The sequence below is a fragment of the Echiichthys vipera genome, assembly GCF_963691815.1.
Source record: "Echiichthys vipera genome assembly, chromosome: 20".
Lineage (NCBI taxonomy): Eukaryota > Metazoa > Chordata > Actinopteri > Perciformes > Trachinidae > Echiichthys > Echiichthys vipera.
This window is the reverse complement of record NC_139845.1, coordinates 17,989,762-18,011,776: the sequence shown is the minus strand read 5'-3', so window position 1 is coordinate 18,011,776 and position 22,015 is coordinate 17,989,762. Positions and strand designations below refer to the sequence as shown.

Sequence of the window (22,015 nt, the reverse complement as noted above, 5' to 3'; positions counted from 1 at the left end):
ACGACAACACCCAGTCACACTAACTGTTCCCTGTGTGTTGTCAGGTTCTTCATGACGAGTGGGCCAGATACTCAGCCTTTTACAAGTACCAGCCCATTGATCTGGTCAGGTAATGTGAAATCACATCATCATCATTTTCATGCCTAAATCTTTTTCTTTCATCTAATTTGTACTTCAAGATAACTCTCATAGACTTCTCACGCCTGATTATTGAAAGAAACACTACAGCTATACAGACATTGCAGTGCATTATGGTTGTTGTAGTTCACTAATGGTTATTGAAGATAAACCGACCTTTACCGACCCCGATTATAATCACCAACTCAACCCAAATGTTTACATATTTTAACGTCAATGTTACTATAATATTTACATGCCCTCAAGTACTTTGAGAGAGTAATGCGTCACTGTAATCATGCCTCTTCTCCATACTTGCTGGAAAATAATCCAATTCTATCTCATCTCTTCTGTGTTACACCGTGTGTAAGAGAGACAAAATCCTGTCCTTGTTCTGTGCAAAAATTAATTCTTAATGCGTCGACTGCAGTTACATCCATGGCCCTGTGATTAATGCACGGATCAGGTGGGCCGGGTCCTAAAAATTAACATTCTGATTAATAGGAGATGAGTTACAGGTGGGTAAAATAATAAATTCTTAATGAGGATATAGTATATTAATTACCTGACATTCTCTAAAATGTGAAAATGTGCTCCACTGTGCACATACGCACGAGGAACAGTAACTTAATTTATTATTTCTGAAGCTAAACATTTAGTTCTGTTTCCTCTGTCAAGTTTATAGCTACAGTTTTTAGTTTTGCTGCTTAAATGTCCCACAATAGTACATTATTGTGTGCACGGAAACATTTACTATGGCTGAAAGCAACTTCTCTTGTCATTATCGTAAATACTAAATAATAAACTGCTGCTTCATGCACAAGCAGATGTGTTCCCTCAGCAGAAAACTGCTCGCTTATACAATTTCTGAATTGATCCTTTCAATCTTAAATAAGGAGGACCACTTTATTTGACCACTCTGAGGATATTAAACCAAAAAAAAAAAAAAACATTGAATGCTTTAAAATGAATGGGCTTGGATTTGAGTGTTTTAGTTACTTTACAGCTTCCTCCCAGATTGTGTAGAGCTCCCAGCAAATGACATAAACACTATCATTTCTGCCAACTTGGAACTCATATTTCATATGAGAGATTTCCTGTTTGTTGTTTTTGAATTTAATTAAAGTTGGAAAAAAACGTGATGTCATGTATTTCTGTGCACTGAACAGGATGTAGTGATATTTTAGTCATGTTCAGTCCCAAAAACTTTGACTTTTCCACATTAAAATATTCTGAAGAAAGCACGCTTTCAGGGGTTTAAGGTCAGAGTTAAGTCTATCCTAGCATAGCTGGCAGTTTGTACACAAATCTGAAAGAAAGTGCTTTGTGAAAAGCTCAGCGTAAATAAGCCCTAAATAAAACATTGACATGCTTCTTGCTCTATTTTAGGACCAAACACAGCATGCAGATCTCACACCTTTATTTACTGCAACTTAAGTCTACACAGTCTGTTCTGCCAAGACCATGACCTGCACTGTCCCTTTCAACTGCTAATCCCCAACCTCTGACCCCACAGGAAGTACTTCGGGGAGAAGATTGGTCTGTACTTCGCATGGCTCGGTGTTTACACTCAGCTGCTGATACCAGCCTCCATAGTGGGAATCATTGTGTTTGGCTATGGGGTGGCGACAGTGGACACTAATATACCCAGGTACTACAAAGTGCACTGCTGCTTCATAAGTGGAACTATTGTAAAATCTCACATTTCAGTTGAATTGAGGTGCAAAAAAACCTCACTTCAGTGAAATTACAACAAAATTCTCGGCTCACACAGGACTAGCACTGGTCTGTAAAGATGCTCTTAATGAGACCGACAGGGGAAATATTAGATATTTCCTCTGATTACCAGACGTCAGTCACTGCAGTGAGAGGTTTTTTTTTCAGCTAGGTGTTTATATGTATGTCTGCTTGTGGCTGTGCAAGAAACAATCCCAATATTTCACAGGTGTCATTGAGATCCAAATGATCTGAGCAAGGGGGCCAGAAGTATGGGGGTAGACGATAGGGAAAGGGCCATTGTCTCTCCCTTTTATACCTCTGGCCCAATTTGGTGTAGCTGCTGGTGTCGTCTCTAGTCTTAACTTAGAAGGCGTAAAGTGATAAAGACCCTGATGTCCCAAAAAGAAAAATTAGGATTTCTTCTAACCACAATTTAAATGTAAACACACATGCCCTTACACAGACAGGGATTGCCCAGATACCTGCTGTATCTGGCTTTAGACAGGGTTGTGTGGGAGGAACACAGAAGGCACGGCTGGCAGTGTGAGTGTGTGTTATGCAGCAAAAGGTTGATCATTCACCCTACACTGACTATAAATAGGGTCAAAGCAGAGAGCCTTGTATTGTGGTTGTGTGTTAAAAGTTCAATTCATTACTAATGGTTAAATGTTCCAGACACAATGATCTCTGGGTTGTTTTAACTGAATCTACAGACTGCAATGCAGAACTGTTTATTTGATACTTATTTAGGGTGGCTTATATCTATTGTATTAATGTTGTTGGATGTAGGTGCTCTGTGACTTAAGTCTTGGTTCTCTCCCCCTCAGCCTGGAGATGTGTGACGAGCGTCTCAACTTCACCATGTGTCCTCTGTGTGACGGAGCCTGTGACTTCTGGCAGCTCAGCACCGCCTGTGGCACCGCCAGAGCTTCACACCTCTTCGACAACCCCGCCACCGTCTTCTTCGCCATCTTCATGTCTCTGTGGGGTGAGTGTGTGTGTGTGTGTGTGTGTGTGTGTGTGTCTGTCTGTGTTGGGATTTTTTTTCATTTATTTTGAAAAAAGGTGGCTCAATGGCCATAATTCTTACTGTAACAGTACTGTAACCGTACACCAATACTACGGCCGTATAAATCTGCTGTGTATCTGCTGTGGGATCCTGTGGGGACAAGGATTTCACCTTCAAATCTGTTTTTGTTTTGTGCCGCTTTGCAACACATTTGGGTGACACCAACTAAATGTTTTGTTTAAAGTATCACTGCTTTCATGAATGTGCTCTGAGGATCTGCAATCTCAGGTTTATTGGCACCAATCCTGAGAATTCTGCCTAATAACATAATGAGGTCCTGGTGTTAGCGAGGTTACATTTCCTATTTGGAACTTTTCTGCAAAGAGTAATCTTTCTACAGAAACTCAATGCATCTAATAATCCAAAAATGTCCCTACCTCTTGTGTGAAAGTACCTTTTTGACATGAAGTGAAGAATATTTTAGCTATTTCCACAGCTTTCATTGCAATGATATGATTTTTTTGTGTGTTTTTGTAGCGGTGCTGTTCCTGGAGCACTGGAAGCGCCGTCAGATCAGTTTGAGCTTCAGTTGGGATTTGACAGGCATTGAGGATGACGAGGTATAAGCGTGCATGCACACACACACACACACACACACACACACACACACACACACACACACACACACACACACACACACACATATACATATCAACCATATCATGAGTCAGAACAATGGACACTTCAGACTAATTTCTTGTCAGTGACAATATTTCTGAACATGGTTTAACCAAGTTTATTCTATTAATGCATCCTTACTGTACAGTATCAGTGCATGGAACATACAATTTAACCAAAAGGTAGGGAGCTTATGTCTACTATTTATGCATTTGAATCTTTCTTCTGTTTTCTCTTCAGGAGCATCCCAGGCCAAAATACGAGACCATCCTCCTACAGAAGAAACAGAGGAAGCAGAAACAGAAGAAGAAGAAGAAGAAGAAAAAGAATGAGGTAGGAAAGATTAGAAAGTTCTTAGGACTACATTTGCTATAAAGCATGTTTACCTAACTCATTACAGTGTGTAATAAAATATGAACAACATATGAATTCCATTCTTGTAGCTGGACCCGACTGTCAACAATACCAATGGAAAGGTATTACACAGTAAAACGCATGTATTTCATAACATGTACTGTACACAGATTATGACTTTTATTTGAGTAAGTTACAAACCCTATATTCCAGTCATGCCTCATTATTACAGTACTGTACTGCAACAGTGTAATCATCTGATTATGCAACTCTTCCACCTGGCTCTGTCTTCACATGTGGATCCTGATGGTTTGGTTTCCAAAGCGTGTATCGGACATTAGTGTGATGATCTAATGACCGAGAATGATCTAGATTCCTCCTGTAAATGGGTCAATCACATTGAATCCTCTTGGCCCACATACACTTTGCCTGGCCAACAGATGGTTGGGGATAAAAGTGGGAAACCTGAATGATCCCACGGGTGTTTTTTTAAGTTGTAGGGAAAGTTTCCACATGTGTCGTCTGCTAATTTTGTTTCAAGAAAAAGGAAAAAGTGCCGCACAGTTCCCCCAAAAGGATTTGAAATAAGTTATTCCCCCAGAGTACTGCAAAGAGGCCAAAGTTGACTTGACAAGGATGAGGATTTTCTTAATGAATTTATATATGATTTTTGCTTTTATTGCTATGATTTTTAAACAAAAATGTGTTAAACAAGTAGCAATCATCTTTTAGGAATATATATAGACAATATAGAGTATCTTTGGAGAAACTATGCTGATATATGTTTTTCTGTAATTTCTGGTCATGCTCCTTCTGTACTTTCTCTGTCTGTGTCAACGTTTCACTAGCCCCTTTCACACTGCCTGTTTGTTGCGGGGCTATTGCACCTTTATTACGCCCTGTTGAGATGGAAGAAGGGGACAGATCTGTTGCGCCTCTGAGTCGGTAACGCTTAGTAGTCGCAAAGCCACAACAGCGCCATGCCGACACCTGTGAGAATGGAAATGCTGGCGGGCAGAACAAACACAGTAGTGATGCGCGAGTCGACCAACAGAGGGTTAAAAAAGTTACAAAGCAGCATTCAGAGTAGCCTAAGTTACTAATAGCTTACAGAAACAGTGCATGCAGTAGTCCATCATCTCTTCCCTTCTCTCTCCCTCTCAAACAAGTGATGTCTGTGCGCTCTGTCTCTTTCCGTCGCTTTACTGACAGTTGTGCTATTACAGTGTATGAAGTCTGTGGGTTCGGATTAATTAACAGTGCACATTGACTGCTTTTCTGGTGTGAAATCACAACTTCCTTTATTGCTGCATTGTTGCACTATGACAGTGACAGGTATAGCCAGCATGTGCGCGAGAGTATGAAGTAAGTGGTAACCTTATCGTAGTGTTGCAGTGTATGTACAGTTTTATTTGTCAGTGAATGAACTCCTCAAGGCCCAAACCAAGTGTCTTGCTTGCTCCCGGCAGATTAAAGTGAAGGGAGCTCAGAGGGAGTTAGCCCCGAAGCTAGCGGTCCAGGCTCATTGACGTAGACGAACCTTTATGGTGTAACAGCTATTCTCATTTTAGTGACAAGCCACTCCTCTGACTTTTGCTCAGCCCTCCACCCAATCCCCAACCACACACACAATTAGGAATTACAAATATGCGGGCCTCTGATTGCTTTAGGTGGGCCTTTGCCTCTATTATAACCGTGGAATGTGTAACTCCAGTATCATCAGACATAGAGGTTAGACTTCACACCAAAAACATTTTTAAAGGTCCCCATTCTCGTGAATTTCTTCTAATGAGGGCCGATTGTTCACTTGGATTCAAGGTTGAACTGATTAGATTTTGGAGGTCAAAGGTCAAGTTCACTGTGACCTCACAAAATGCATTTTTGATCATAACTCATGATTTCCTACACTTTATTGAAAAATACTAGATTTGCGAGACCTTTCTGATCTTGCAAGCTCCATTTTATTTTACTCGTGGATCAGTCTGGTAACTTGCGGCAGAGAAAATTTGGAGAAGGTTGCCCAAGGGACCAAATCAATCAGAGTTGGTTTTGAGGCGGATTTAAGTGTGACGCAACGAGAAGCTGCTGTTCAGTGTAAACAAGGCTGGCTTCCATGGATGAGATGAGCGCAGATATAGAGCAAGCTGCTCGCTAATGCTTTTTTCTCTTGGATCCTTCTGTTGGAATATGTTGTTGAATTGGGCTTTTTATCCGTAAATTCATGTTACACAAACGGAAAATATGTTGTTTACTTCCTCAACGTTCTGTTAGTACGTCATACGCTTCGTTGATCTGATTGGTTGATTTGGCATGTCTATCACCAACATAGGTGGTGATAGACAGATGATTTATCCAATCAGCAACCAGTATTTCCGCCTCTTTCCAAAAGATCTCCAACCCAGAGTTCCCAAATGGATATGCAGATCAAATGAGAATTATGCGAATCAATCCATCTGGCGGAGTCAGGTTAAAAAAGTACACTTAATATCTTTCATTAATCGTGACATTAGAGAGTCATGTGTATGATTATGAAAACAGTAATATAACTACATTCATAATAAAGACAGGAGAGGGTCTGTACAGTGGACAGAAAATGTTGTGATTGTGCATATGTTTTTGCATGTTTTCTGTGTTTTGTGGATTGTTTGTGTGTAGGTGTGTGGGTGTGGGTGTGTGTGCGTAATCTGTGCCTCTGTCTCGCAGCCAGAGAAGCAGGAGGACGGGGCAGTGACAGGGAAGGACAGATGGAGACAAAAACTACTGTCTGCAATGGCTGCAGGAATACCGGTAACCCCTCCTCTTCTCTCCTCTCCTTTCCTCTCCCTTCACCTTCCTCCTTCTCTTCCTCCTCACCTCCCTCTCCTCTCCTCGCCACTCCTCTCGTTTCCTATCCTGCAGGCTGCTGTCTATCTGTTCTTCTCTTCCTGTCCCATCCTCTGGCTTCTACAGTCTCAACTCCTCAGGTACTTGTTTGTGCAACTTCATGCACGTTGTTTATCCAGATATCAGATGGCTAGTAACAAACACACAGTGTGGGTGTGTTGTTTTTAGTGTACTGTTTAGCTGTAAAATGAGAGTTCAGAGAATCCTGATTAATCGTCGGGTGCAGTGGATCTAGCAGATGACATTAGGTGCAGACAGAGAGTAACATAACTTCTACTTTGAAAAAAGCAGAACTTTCCCTTTAAGGTTTCATCCTTTTACACTGTTATTATTATTATTATTGTATTGTGCATCAGGCACACACTTTTCAGCCTGCCTTTCTCACCCTCAAAACAGCCTAATTAAGCCTTAAGGTGTATCCGGTATGGAGCAAATAATCAACTCCTAATTAACTTGGGTTTTTTTTCACCTTGTAACCTGCTGTTATCCCATATTAAAAAAACCCAACTTAAATTTCATACGGAAATGATATGGTAGTTATTTTGGCTCATCAAATTCAAGTGTAGCAAATAACAATAATAATAACTTATTGTGCTCGTTGGCTCACTGATGTGGTTTGCTGGAGCTGAGCTGTCATTACTGAATGCCATTAGTTACACCTGTGCTTTTCCTGCAATAAGTCAGTATGTCTGCTGTGAAAACTGTGTATAACTGCTGTTTTGAATGGCATAACCATATTTCTGCACCTGGAAACAATTGTCTGTGAAACTAAATCAAAAAGACAAAGAGAAAAAGACAATGAGGGAGACTTGGAGAAGTAGAGGGATGGAGAGAAACAGAGGGAGGGCGGCTGAGTGGGAGTGAGGCGTGCTGGGCAGGAAGCCAGGGGTAAGATTAGGCAACGTCACTATGGCGACACAGATCTCCCTCTCTCTCTCTCTCTCTCTCTGTCTGTCTCTCTCTCTCTCTCTCTCTCTCTCTCTCTGTCTCTCTCTCTCTCTCTCTCTCTCACACACACATAGGCACATGCACACTTGAAGCATTCGATTTGTTACCTCGGACAGTGAATGTGCTGTAGGATCAAATCCAGAGATTAGATTTCTGAAATATGACTGATGTGGTTATTTGTTTTTCAAATGACAGGCATTAATGTGGAATCATGATGGAAAAACCTGGACATACAGTAATGTGATGGGCATACAGTTATATTGTGTTACCCTTTGGTTTATTTATTAACTGGAGCCATGTCTGCTCCTCAGTGACACTGTCAAAACTTTTCACATCATTTCTTAAATTAGAAGCTGTCAGTGCTCCAAAGGCGTGAGGCGTGTCAAAAGAATTGAAATAATATTTAAACATACAGGGTCATTTTTAAATATTTTAGCACTGGAAAGTCAGCACAAGCACTTCTTGCATCTGGCTCCCTACCATTCAGAATAATGATAAATAAAGTTCATTGTTTATTGTTATTTGTGTTTTCCAGTTAAATAATAATCCCCTTAAATTCGGGATGTCAAGCCACTGAGAATGTGTTTGTACATAGGTTTGCGTGTTGTATGCACTGTACGCTTGTCTAATAATTTATTCATTTATACATACATTTAAGCGACACAGAATATAGCATCTAGGACAGAATAAATAGGCACCCCCTCAAAACGGTATACTGTGGCAGAACCAGGGTTTAGACACAATGAGAAAGAGAAAAAGAGAGAGGGAGGAGGATGAACAAAGGGAGCTAATGACAGAGAAGTAAAGACTGTCTCTGTCACAAGATGAAGGCTTCGCTGGGCTTTCCTCAACGGAGGAAACAAGCCAAATATAACACCTGACCCATTTACTACGACCATTCTCTCTAATGGCAGTCCCCACCAACCAGCACACACACTTCCACTCTGAAGGTCTTTTTGTCCTTTATTAAGTCAATAAGTAGAATAGAAGAATAGCATGACTAGCTAAAGCTCTTTAGTATCTTGCTTGAAATTAAGGTCTTGGCCCCAAAAAGGCATGATTATTATACAGATGAAAAACAGTGGCTGCATCTCTAATTATTATTTATTAAACATTCCTGCTTAGAGTGGCTGGGGTACAGTTATGGGTCATAAACATAGCAGAATATAAATAGATGTTACAGTGATACCTACTAAACATGTCTGAGAAATAAATAACTAACAAATAACTAAGTCGGTGTAAATAGATTTGTTCCAACTGAAGTTTTCAAATTTGTAAAACTGAGGATAATAGTACACCTTTTAATTATTACTTTATGAGTCCTGAAGCTTAGACTGGGCATCCCCATACCCATCTGACGGTGGTTTGAATTCGCCCTGCACTTGGTTCTGGAAAAGAGGATGTGTATTCCTCACTTTTCCTATCCCAATTCTTTGGGTCCAATCACAAGCTGGCATTTTTTACCTGGCATGCTATTGGCAGGTTAAACAGGATGAAAACAGAAAAATTTAGCAAGCAGCTTTGTGTACAATTACAAACATCATGCTCTTTTAGTCAAACACTGTGGCATGAAATAACCCTCGTATTTAGCAGAAAGTTAGGTATGGACCTTTTCAAAGATGATTCCAAAACAGTCCTAGTTTATTTCCTGTTGCAGTGTACGTGAATGACATCAGCTGACAGGAAGTCACCAAGGACCAAGGCTGTTGCTTAGCAATAGAATTCCGTTGAAAAGGTCTATACGACTCAAACTCAAAATTGCTTTATTTTGGTATTTTTGAAAATATATTTCGTGTCAAAAAGTTGTATGTTATTGAACTTTTCTTATTATTAGCTAAATACTATATACACACCACCACATTTTCAAACCAGAAACCTAATATTATTGTTTTCATTCCTTACTTTAATTCCTTCCTGAACACACTAAAGTATTCCACCAACTGCGAAGCTGTGAAAAAAACAATGAATTCTGTACTCCAGTGTTTTGTTTTATTCATAATATATGCACTCATTCGAGCGATACTATGTTTTGAAGATTGAACAGTTATCATTGTACTAAATCTATTTGTGTAGATAAAGTTTTGTTGTTTTTTTAAAATACAATTTACATTCAACATGGCGGCCGCTGAAGAGCAGTGACCGCTACCCGTTGATGCAGCTGTCGCTGCAGTTTCAAATGATTTCAGTGGAAAGTTTTGTTTGAAAACTGAGCAGAAACTAGCCTTGGAGCAATTCCTCCAACGAAACGATGTATTTGCTTTACTGCCGACTGGTTTTGGTAAAAGTTTAATTTACCTCGTTAGCGGCAGGTTAGCGCCAAACAGTCGTCACTCGGATCGTTGGTCCGATGAAGGACTGTCCAATTGCGTGCAGCCAACCACTACGCCCGCCTCTTGTGCTGAAGACCACGCTACCTGAAGCTGAGGTCAGCATTTGAGGTGTGTACACTATTTCAGTATCATCTCACTTTGAGGGCAGATTCTACGGAAGCCCAAAAAGGTCATACATTATATACATTTTATTTCCTCTGTTTTCCTGTGATAACAAGATCATTTTCCTCCGTTTTCTCGTGATAATGAGATAATTTATTTGAGATCTGGAGAATCAGTGTAGCAATGTCAGAGGAGCAGGAGAACATCGATCAGCATCACATGTGTCTTCAATCAAGGCCTGACACAGGCTGAAATAAATGTATGCCTTTCTATTACATATAATGTATGTATGTATAATGTTCACATTAGTGTGTATCATTAACTACAATTTTTCATGTTTTTTCAAAAACAAACTTTATTGTCAACAAGATTATATTACAACAACATAAATACCAGTACAGGGAAGAGTTTTACAGTGTTCACATAAATATACAGATTACAGTTTAATTTCACAACAGTAAAAAAACAACTGAAATCATCTGTCAGTGTTCTCCATAGTGTTCTTCAAGATATGAGAAGTCTTTACAAGGCATGACTGTCAGGTGTGATGGAAATCTCAGGCCTATCATGTTTCACTCATTGTCTCTCAAATGAATTATCTTGTTTTTACAGGAAAATAAAATGAATGTAATGTATGGCGTATGTCAGGCTCACTCACACCTCTGATAAAGCTGAAGCCTTGCTAACTGTCTTCTTAGATGACGCACACTAATGTGAACATTATCTGTAATAAAAAGGCATAAAGCTGTTTGAGTGGCAGACCTTGATTGAAGAGATATGTGATGTTGATCGATGTTCTCCTGCTCCTCTGACATTGTTACACTGATTCTCCCGATCTCAAATTAATTATCTTGTTATCACTAGAAAACGGAGGAAATAAAATGTATATAATTTATGACCTTTTAGGGGTTTTGTAAGATGCAGAGAGACGTCCAGTTTACAACTGTTTTTCTGCAAAGATGTTTGGAGCTTGAACACCTTGCAGGCCAAGTGAATGGTAAGTTGAGTTAATGTCTAGATCTATTTGTTATCTAGCACAAATGGAAGTATGTAAGTAATAATAAACTACTTAAAATGAAAAAAATATTCCCTGCTTCATTAAGTTAATTTAAGTACACATATCTAATGTAGAGCCCACTGACCTGTTAATCAGGAAAGCCTCTAAACGGACACAGAACTAAACAGATAATTGCCTCCAATCAGCCATTTATACATACGGAAATATACACATGGAAAATAAAGAATGTACAATGGCTTGGAGTTGCTTGACAAGAATGAGAAAATGAATTAAGCTACGTTGAGGAAAAGTGCTACTGTGCAACTTAATTTGAAATCAGTAGGAGTAACATGTCTACAAATTACTATTTTGTTCAACAAGTTTATTAAGACTACATGTCGTTGGTGACTTGATTATTCTTTGATCATGTGTGTGTTATTTAGTTTCATGCCTTGTGTTTGGCAGTTGTTTTAAGTTGAGCTAACAAATGGTTTAATCATGTGAATGCATTATATTCTCCACCTTTTAGTATTATAAAGGTGAAGAGGATTTTCTCTGGAAATAAATCACAGAGGCTATGGCCAAACTAAAGTGTAAGTGGATACTCCCCTCACGTCCAGATTCTGTGAAAGCCCCATGGACATTGATGATTCGACCACCAGCAGAGTCAAGCAGACTCTGGTGGACGATGCTTGAATGATTCTGTCTCAAAAATAAGACAAATACATTCTATGAGGCCAAAAAACACGGAGCCCCCTGCATGAGGAGCCTTGGTACTGGTCACTCCAGGTCCATTGAAGGGCACTCCAGCAGACTTTGCTTCTGCCACCTCAGGCCCAAAAGAAGAATAAATCAAGTCTTGCCAAAGGGCACCAGCGGCGATTCCACCAGAGTCAAGCAGACTCTTACAGAAAATGCCAGACTCTGGTGGACCAAAATATCTTTAGATCTGTTATAGAATAAACTAAAGCAAATAAGAGTCTCTGCTTAACACTTTGATGTGTGTTACATTGTTGGATGTTCTCATACTCATTTATGAAATAATCTCTCATTACGAAGGTAATTCTTTGACCAAAGGGATTAGCTGGACCAAAACAGAACCCCAGCTTACCGGCCTTCCAGACCTACTCAGGAAAGGCAGCAGAATGCAACGCATTTTAAAAGATGGAGAAGCCCCCACAAGTCACGATCAATAGTTAAATGCTTTAAATAAATTTGTTCATACGCTCTTAACTGTCTTCCTATCTCACAATTAATGTACACTTATGTCCACCTTTTTAATATACTTTATTTTATTTAAATATGCCTCTTTAATTCAAAGATATGTAGAAAATGATCCACCTTAGAATCAAACCCACTCATACAGAAGTAACAGGAGCTCCTATCAGCCACAGCATAGGGCTCTCTTAGCCCTCCAAGTATCCTCCATAATATTAACTTCACTGCTTCAATATTGTATCTGAAAACTCAGAGAGAAAGAGAGTCTTCAATATGAAAATATATCAAAGTGGAAAATGAATGGACAGTGTGTGTTATTGTGGATAAATGTGGCCTCCATACTGGACACACTTTCTTCACATAGATTTCCAATAAAACAGCGCATTTTGCTGCACCTGAAAGAGTATGTTCATTCAAGAATATTATGCTATGAATATGCATGCAGGCTGCCCTCTGCTGGTTGAAATGTAACTGTTGCATTTGCATTCTGCTATTGACTGACTACAGAAAACTGTGGGTGATGTCACAAAGGCTACATACACATTTATATAGTTTATACTCCCAACTCTGTTGAAACATTTAAATTTTAAAGAAAAGTTTTATAAACCAAATATAGAGAGACATTAATATTTGTAATGTTTAAAACATGCTTATGCTGTACTGTTTTAGAGGCTATTGGATTTAGGGAGATTTGTGTGATCATTTGTATCCAGGTTTGTGTTCCCGTCAGAAACTTAATTTGTTTTGTCACGATAACGCACTTTTAGTCCAAGAAAGTAATTTCCTCTAACAGCCAACGTTACAGATGGCAGCAGACTTTAGAGGTGGTTTCCTTTTCTTTTCATCAGTTAAACATTGACACACAGATACCATTCACTTAATTTTAAAAAGTGTAGCTAAAGGTGCTATGAACTGTGCATGTATCTGTGTCAGGGAAAGTGTAATTAGGAGGGAAATAAGGCGATGATATAAAAGAGGAGAAGTGTCAGATGTTGGTCATGGTCATGTGAAAATAGCTTGTTTGCATTTTTTTGTATTTAATTTAAACCGAGTTAGGACAGACTTGAACGCTACAAGAAGCTTGTTTATTAGACAGTTTTTTATTGCTCAGCATAAACATTTTATTTACAGATGTATCATGGCTAAGATCCAGCAACAGTACCACATGCAGCATAAAACAAAATATATTCCAATATTCTAATTAATAAGCACCTCCTCCTTGACACTTGTCAGTTGGCTGGACATGCTGTCATATATCTAGTGCCTGAGGTACATACTACGTTTTCATTACTGTTATTTAAAATGTATTTACAGGTTTAACAAAATGGTGCAAAGAAAAAGTTTGTTTTGTTGGTTTGAATGTTGAGGATTAAGTTGAGGTTATTTTATCTCTGTGTGAATACAGTAGTGTGTACTGCAGGTTGCACCGTGCCATTGTATCCACTAGATGGCAAAGTTGTATTGCTCATGAGCATATTTAAGGTCATCTGATGCAAACACTCTCTGGACATCATTCTGTGGCGTGTGTATGTGTGTCGTGTGTGTGTGTATGTGTATGTGTATGAAATCCCTGCCTGCCTTGACTGCCCATGTAAGAATGTGTGTGGTGTGTGTGTGTGTGTGTGTGTGTGTGTGTGTGTGTGTATGGGAGATACTGGATTTGCTTTTTGTAAAGTGTATATAACCACAGACAGACCTGTGAAGAGGTTTGACTTGATGACACAAGTAGGTCAGCTTCTCCCACTGGTTTTGAGTTCAGGGTTATACATACTCATTAGAGTGATTATGAGGGCGGAGTCCGATGGTTAGAGGGCATCAGGAAAGTGAGGAATTATTTTTACCCTTGTTTTCAGCACCAGACCATTCAGAGCATTCAGGACTGGATGTTTGGCACACTTTTTCTCTGCACCAGAGTGGAGTTACTGGTCTCAAATGTTGCACATTGATTAGTTGAATATTGATAGATTATGGTCTTATTCTCACACTGACGCCAGTCGGCAGTGGTAAAATGCAACTAAATGGCTGTAGTAGCTCAGTCCATAGGTGACTGGGCTGGGAACCGGAAGGTTGCTGGTTTGAGTCCCTGTGTGGACCATGAATGGAGTGTGGAGTGGTGGCTGGAGAGGTGCCAGTTCATCTCCTGGGCACTGCTGAGGTGCTGTTGAGCAAGGCACCAAACCCCCAACTGCTCGGGGTGCCGGTCACTGGCAGCCCCCTCGCTCAAACATCTCTCCATTGGTTGCATGTATATAGGTCCTGTCTGAGCATGTGTGTGTATTTCGGGCCTGTGTGTGAGTGAAAATTCAATTTCCCCATTCGCGGGACTGATAAAGGACTTCTTCTTTTTCTAAATACACACTCAAGCACTCGGGTATTTCCATTTTCAGCTACTTTATACTTGTACTCTCAGAGCTAAATCTTGTTCTTTTTACTCCACTACATTTATATGAAAGCTTTTGCTACTTTTCACGACAAATTTTCATCCCCTTCCTGTCCTGTGAAAACCACGTATCCCCTGGTTTGTTGATGTTAAATGTCTGTGATGAGTTGTTGAGGAAGGACATTACAAACATATGACTATCTTATTGAATATGATGCACTGCTGTAGATTAAACTACTGTACATAATGTTAAAATGAGCACAACCTTAAACATCTACAGCAATAAACTGCAACATACACATAAAACAGCAGTAATATTAATCCAGAAACATCATACGTACTTTAAATGTAACTACTTTAATCACACGCTGCTAATACTTTTTTGCTTGCAGTGGAGTATTTTCACAGTGTGGTATTAGTACTTTTACAAGTAAAGCCTCTGAATACTTCCTCCACCAGATGTATGCTTGATGCTTCACGAAGGGGCAAAAATGACAACATAGTTTTTTGCTATTTCTTGCCCTCTACAAGGAGGTCAGAGGTCAGCTCGTTATCAACAGGCAAGCAGCTGTTACTAATATACGTAAAAAGTATCGCTTCTGTTGGGAAGCCATAGTCATGTGAGCTAGAGAGTGAGTGAAGAGAGCAAGAGCTGTTCCGACACAGGCTACCACGTTCTAGTGGGTCATAAGTGATAATAGAGAGGTATTATTTTTGTATTAGTTTCTACATTGTTTTGTCGGATAATACTTCAAATTATACCTTTATGGATTAAAGCAATTCTTACCTTTCTTGCATGTTACAGTTAGAGCACTCAGCGCTTCCCTCCAAAGTCCTGACCTCTGACGCTCCCTCCTCCCATGACACATTCGGTGAGAGAGAAATGCTGCATTCCAGTGCCATGGGAAGTCCGAAGTTTTGGACCTCAAACTAGGCAAAGTGCACTGGAATGCCTGAGATCTACCAACCCCTAAAATGATTGGTTAAACTTTTATCAGAAATGTATGAGAATTGAATATTTTTGAGTTTCAACACCAGGTGGATTTCTTTTACATATTAGTGTGCCATACGCTTATTAGGAGCATTTTATGATTACAAAAGAAAAGTGTAAAAATGCCAGAAAGGCAAGAATAGCTTGTGATGGTGATAATGTTCAGGCTGCACCTGTCCTTGATTACATTTCGTCCAGTCTTTATGCTATGCAAAGATAACTGTCTCCTGGCTATATAGGAGCTTCATATTTAGAGTATAAGCATTAAAGTGGAGTCAATCTTCTCATCTAATCAGTATTTTTTCAGTTGAATACTAAAACAACACTTAAACAAAAATACCCATATTAGTGCATGGGCGAGTGGTGATTCCCAGAGTTCATGGAAAGAAAACATTTGTTCCGGGCTGGTCTCTAAATGTAGGATGCAGACTGTAAAACGGGCCATTGTGCTCCTTTATGTGTCTCTGTTGAGACGTGGTAAGACTTCCTGTGGAGGCGGTGAAACACAGATGCTGCTGCTCAACTCTCAATTCAGCTTCTACAAACCATTTGAAAGGGGGGAAGTGTGATGCTTTTCTCATCGGGACATCTGACACATCTGATTTTCAGTCAACGCAACCCGTGTCTTTTCTCTGTTCTGCATCAAAGATTTCAGAACAAAAGCAAATGAAGCGTCGGCCATTGTACAACTGACTGCCAACTGTTCCTCTCTTTTCCTCCTGCCCCCCCCCCCCCCCCCTTTCCTGTCAGGCTGCCATAGAGAAGTTGACCTGGAAAGACCGTCTTCCTGGATACTTCATCAATGTTTCCTCTATCCTCTTTATGGTTAGTGCATAAAAATCCTGTTAATGCTCTACATAGGATCATACATTTTCTCAGTATAGCATATATGTATGAAAGGGCTTTTAATAGAAAAAAACACATATGACACAGTTAATATATATAAATGAGTATATGACTGACCTATATCGATGTGTGCTTTGAAATATTAATTCCAGCCTCTGCACTGTTAGTATCAGACAAATACAGTATGGCCGAGTAATGACTTATTTATCTTCTTTATTTTTTTTCTTGTCTTCCTGCTCCAGTTTGGCTTGACTTTTTCAGCAGTCTTTGGCGTAATCGTCTACCGCATCACAGTGTCAGCCCTGATGGCCATGAGCCCCGACCCGGAGACCAAGTCCAATGTTCGGGTGACGGTGACGGCCACTGCGGTTATCATCAACCTGGTGGTTATTCTGATCCTTGATGAAATCTACGGTGCTGTGGCACTGTGGCTGACTGAGCTAGGTACAGAAATACTTACTGTCATTTTACTCTCAGAGTGCGGTGGCTTCAAGAACACAATGAAGTGCTCAGAGTACTGAGTACAGTACTGAGAACACAGAAAAACTGAGCAAATAACAAAAAAGAAACATGTAGAAAAACATGTATTTGCTTTCTCAACAAAAGCTAAATGAGAAGAGTAAAAGTATCAATCTTTTTATGTAACTCTCAGCAAGAAAGTGAGTACGTTATTTCCACTGTGATAGCTATCTTCAGTATTCTTGTGACAGCAGAGAGCAAAGGAAACAGATCAGCTTTGAAGCCATTAAATGTGATTGGGACCTCATTTTTCTGATTATTCCCACACCTGAATGCAGCACAAATGTCTTATCTCACAGTGTTAACGAAAGTGAAGAATAATTTGTGCATCCGCCCCATGTTTCATAACTGCGCCAAAATGTAATGGCTTCTTCCTTGTGACACCCTACCACAGAGTTTCATGGAAATTACAGGTTTTTCCTCGTCAATGTCCTTGGCGGATGTTAAAAATGGGACATAACAAATACCGCCCATGCATCTTGAAAAACAAAGTCAACATTTTTACATGTAATTATCATCTGTGTGCGTGTGTGCGTTTGTGTGTGTGCGTGTGTGCATGCGTGTGAGAGGGAGGGAGGGAGAGAAAGAGGGAGGGAGAGACAGGGAGAGAAACAGTCTTTCTGGCTCTTGGTGGACAGTTTGATGAAACTTTGATGTTCTCATGCTCCAGTCGTCCCATCAGTCATCCCAGGAGGTTTCAACCACATTTACATTCATATTCAAAACCTCTGAAATAGAGGAAAAGAATGGTGAGAAAAAGTGTGAGAAGAGGGAAAGAGTGTGTGTGTGTGTGTGTGTGTGTGTGGATATGTCATGTGAAAAGTGCTAGTATTTTAACCTACTTCCAGCACAGTGATCATGTTATGACTCAGCTTCCAGAGTCAGACTTAGAGAATCACCACTTCTAACTCAGTGCTGTGTTGCTATCACCCCGGACTAAATATACGCAGTGTTGAAGACCTTTAACATCCATTTAAAAAATACAATGATAGCCAAACCAGGTGTCTAAACATACACTCCCTCACAAATCAAAACCAAGTCTCTTACAGTTTCACTTCACCTGTTTTCAGAGATTCCTAAAACAGAGACCAACTTTGAGGAGCGTCTCATCCTGAAAGCATTCCTGCTCAAGTTTATGAACGCCTACGCACCCATCTTTTATGTGGCTTTCTTCAAGGGACGGTGAGTCCTTCATCCGCAATTGTCGGAGGATCCTATTTAAGCATATTTGGTTATTTTCATGTGCTTGTTTTGTGACTGTGCTTTTCAGCTAAAGCAATGGCTTTATCCCATGTTGTAAAAACACAGATTTTCATGTCTTTTTTATTATAAAGCAGGTGGAGGTGTTATATAAATACTGTTAAAGTATCAAAACGCTCAATCCACAGAGAAATACACACATCCCGTATTCAGAAACTGTGTTGTTAAAGGAGTCAGGACTTCTGTACGGTTGTGATGTCACAACTAGACTATATACGGTATAGGTAGAAAGAAGGGATGTTGGGATTGACAGGTTTAGTCATAACCACAGTTATAAAACATCACAGTTTCAGTACTGTAATAATTGGTAAGGTGTCCTTATTCCGGCATTGTCGCCCTATCAAAACAAAAGTGTGTGTGTGTGTGTGTGTGCGCCACTTTTTCTTGTGAATGAGAATGGTGTGTCCCTCACCTGAAACGTTGAGAAGAAGAGCTGTAAAAATATCAGACAGAACTGACATCCCAGCCTTTTATCTACTGCCTTAAATCAGCAGCATGGGAGCATTTTGGATACCTCCTAAATGAGCAGGGAGTTGTTGTAGAGGATTTTTTATTTATTTATTTATTTATTTGTTCCTTTCATAAAAATGCCTCTTCATTACATTGTACACACAATGAAAAATTCAATTCACAAATACATTTACATACATTTAAACATTTACATGAATGGAAAGGAGCAGATAAGAAGAATACAATTCTTATATTTGTCTGCCCCTTTTCAACATAACACAAACATGTGATGACCTCCCCTGATTTCCCCGACCCTCGCACAGCGCCACCAAATTAAATACTAAACCTATAGAACAGTTTATACAATACGTGCATCAAGCTAGTCGTCAAGTTTATATGATTCAATATGTTGTTAAATACAATCTTTTAAATTGAAAAATATTCATAAAAAACTTTTTAATTCATCCTCCTGGGAATTCCACAGTTTTACACCTTTAACAGATGAGCACATTTGTTTTAATGTTGTTCATGCACACTGATGTTTAAAGTCAAACTTCCTCCTATGATTTGCATTCTCTGATGTAAAAAACAACAACTTCTGTATGTCCTCTGGTAGAATTCTGTTCCTAGCTTTAAACATTACCAATAACGTCTGCAATTCTATGATGTTTTTAAGACTCAACAATCCGGATTTAATGACCAGTGCATTTGTATGCTCTCGAAATGCAGCTTTGTGTATTATTGGGACTGCTCTTTTCTGTAATAATATTAATGGCTTTATGTTAGTTTCATAGGTGTTACCCCACACTTCAGTACAATAATTGAAATAAGGTAGTATCATTGAGCAATAGAACATTCGCAATATGTGGCCAGGTAAAATATATTTGGATTTGTTCAAAATGAACAAGTTCTTTGATACTTTGTTTTATGTTAAATTTTCATTTAACATTCCCAATTTGCAAAGTGTGCCATTGAAAAGTGACTGCAAAGGGTCCAACATCTTACATAGTATGTTGCAACATTTTCAAGATAATCATCCAACCCTTTATGCTCAAGTCAAGGTAACAAACAAAACGAAACTAGTGTTAGTAGCTAGTTCACTACTCTCTGAATCGTGCAGGGATATGTAGTAGTTACCTGGATGTAACTCCAGTTCTATGAGTACATGTTGAACTGTTCATTTTCAATATGAAGACGGCTGACTTGTCCTGTTCCTTCCATAGTTTGGAATGATAAATTCCCTGATTAATAATCATGAAAGCCATGAAACCATGATGTTGCCTTTGACAAAAATTGTGATCTCATATTGTGACATCCCTAAGAAAAAAGTGCCACTACAGTGCCGTTACAGTCATTCCTCGGCTGCAGTGACGGTGCACAGACGCCCAGAGCACAGATGCTGACTCAGAAACTCTGACCAATCAGAGCAGACTTTCATTTAAAGAGACAGGCACTAAAACAGAGTGTTTCAGACAGAGGGAGAATACAGGTATATTCAGGCAGACTGTATGAGAAAAAAAATGTGTTTGTTAAACAATAAAGCATGTAAACACGTTCTAGTAGAAACCCAAAATTATGTTAAAAGAAAGCAAAAGTATGAACCAGAAAAGGAGCAGAATATGGAGCCTATAAAACATTTTCTTAAACAGTAATCCCTCAGTTTTGGTGAAAATGGCCACGTATCTGTGGTATCTGACAGTGATGATAAGCATTATGACGTCTTGCATTTCACCTGTTTACATCTATTTCTAAAGAATAATTAAGACACCCCTCAGTCTTTTTCTGTATGTTTTCACAGGTTTGCTGGTCGACCTGGAAATTACGTTTACGTCTTTAATGATTATCGGATGGAAGAGGTATGTTATGCAACTTCTGTGTTTCTTTTCATTTGGCTCGATAAGCAAATCCTCAAGTGATAATGAATAAGTCTACCAATGAAGTATATGCCTCTCCCACAGTGTGCGCCAGGAGGCTGCCTCATTGAGTTGTGCATTCAGCTCAGCATCATCATGCTGGGGAAGCAGCTGATCCAGAACAACATCTTTGAGATCGGCATCCCGTACGTAGACTACACTCCTTTTTCTGCACGTGCTCACTTAGTGTGATGGTTGTTTTTTTATTTTTTATTTTAACTAATGTCTAAAGAGCCAGTGACTTGCCTCATTCTCCACAGATCACACACATACCTACATACACACATTGCTTACTCACAAGCACTTACAAGATTCCCTCTCCCCGTTCTTGTTCTAACATTCCACCCATGTCTGTACAGTGGTGCTTCATCTTAACAAAATACCTTTTACATGCAAATCCCAAAGGTCAGAGGTCAGCTCTGCTTATAACAACTGTCACTCATCAGAGGTGCCTTTTGGCATTAGGCTGCACTGTTACTGTTGCTGAAAGCGCAACTTGACCTCCCGTGCTGTGAGGTGAGTCTCAAACACTGTGGTTTCCCAGGACGTCCTGAGGGATGAGCGAGCGACGGCTCACACCATAATACCAATCACATACCATCTACTCATCTGCTCCACACTCACGGCCCAGTGTGCAGCAGGGTGAGAGATCTCTGAGTTGAGGCAGTACGTTAGAGCTTTTCACAGGTTTAAAAAATTATACCTGACCCTAAAAGCTCCCGTGTACAGATGTAAGAGATGGACCTGTCCATTTAAAACACATAGTTAACCCACATCCTCCTAAAGAGGATTCAGGTCCGTGGAGACTTCACAGCAGTGTCATTCTGAGCTCCCACTCGTGAGTCCAAAAAAAGAGAGTGCCTCCACAACTATCCTGGCCTGTTGAATTATATAAAGAGGGTGTGTTTCTACTGCATTTGGAGGAGGGTTGGACAGTCTTGTTGACTCAATGTGATGTATTTAGGTTTTAAATTATGCAGCCTCTGAATTGGGGCATACAAGGAATTGTATAGTGATTGTGTCACCAGTCAGACGGTTTTTGACTATAGCTATAAACTTCTATTATAAATGATTGTGTAATGTTTCGAGTTAATTTAGTGGTGTAAAACTAAAGTCAAACTTCTTACTTTTCAAACTGAATATCATTTTCATCATTTATTTAAGCTTTGTCTTTACAAGAGTCGGCAAAAGACTGCAAACACCGGTGAATTAGCCGTATGCCGTCTCCTTATAATTTGCCTTAAGGATCACCACGTTTAAAGTTTTCCTCAGTATAAAAGTAATCCAGTGATAGTTAATAA

The 22,015-nt window shown here is 39.6% G+C and overlaps 1 protein-coding gene across 1 annotated transcript in view; it reads left to right on the top strand.

Moving 5' to 3' along the window:
- The window catches only part of ano2b (anoctamin 2b), a gene marked incomplete at both ends in the record, with an annotated part of 81,890 nt that overhangs the window by 35,518 nt on the left and 24,357 nt on the right, over window positions 1–22,015 (top strand). Inside the window, 11 exons of the mRNA XM_083935021.1 lie at window positions 45–109; window positions 1,634–1,768; window positions 2,664–2,824; window positions 3,383–3,465; window positions 3,764–3,856; window positions 6,581–6,664; window positions 16,477–16,551; window positions 16,815–17,016; window positions 18,162–18,273; window positions 20,600–20,657; window positions 20,760–20,860. Of these exons, the coding sequence (XP_083791147.1) occupies window positions 45–109; window positions 1,634–1,768; window positions 2,664–2,824; window positions 3,383–3,465; window positions 3,764–3,856; window positions 6,581–6,664; window positions 16,477–16,551; window positions 16,815–17,016; window positions 18,162–18,273; window positions 20,600–20,657; window positions 20,760–20,860 (1,169 nt within the window). The remainder of the gene's footprint in view (window positions 1–44; window positions 110–1,633; window positions 1,769–2,663; window positions 2,825–3,382; window positions 3,466–3,763; window positions 3,857–6,580; window positions 6,665–16,476; window positions 16,552–16,814; window positions 17,017–18,161; window positions 18,274–20,599; window positions 20,658–20,759; window positions 20,861–22,015) is intronic.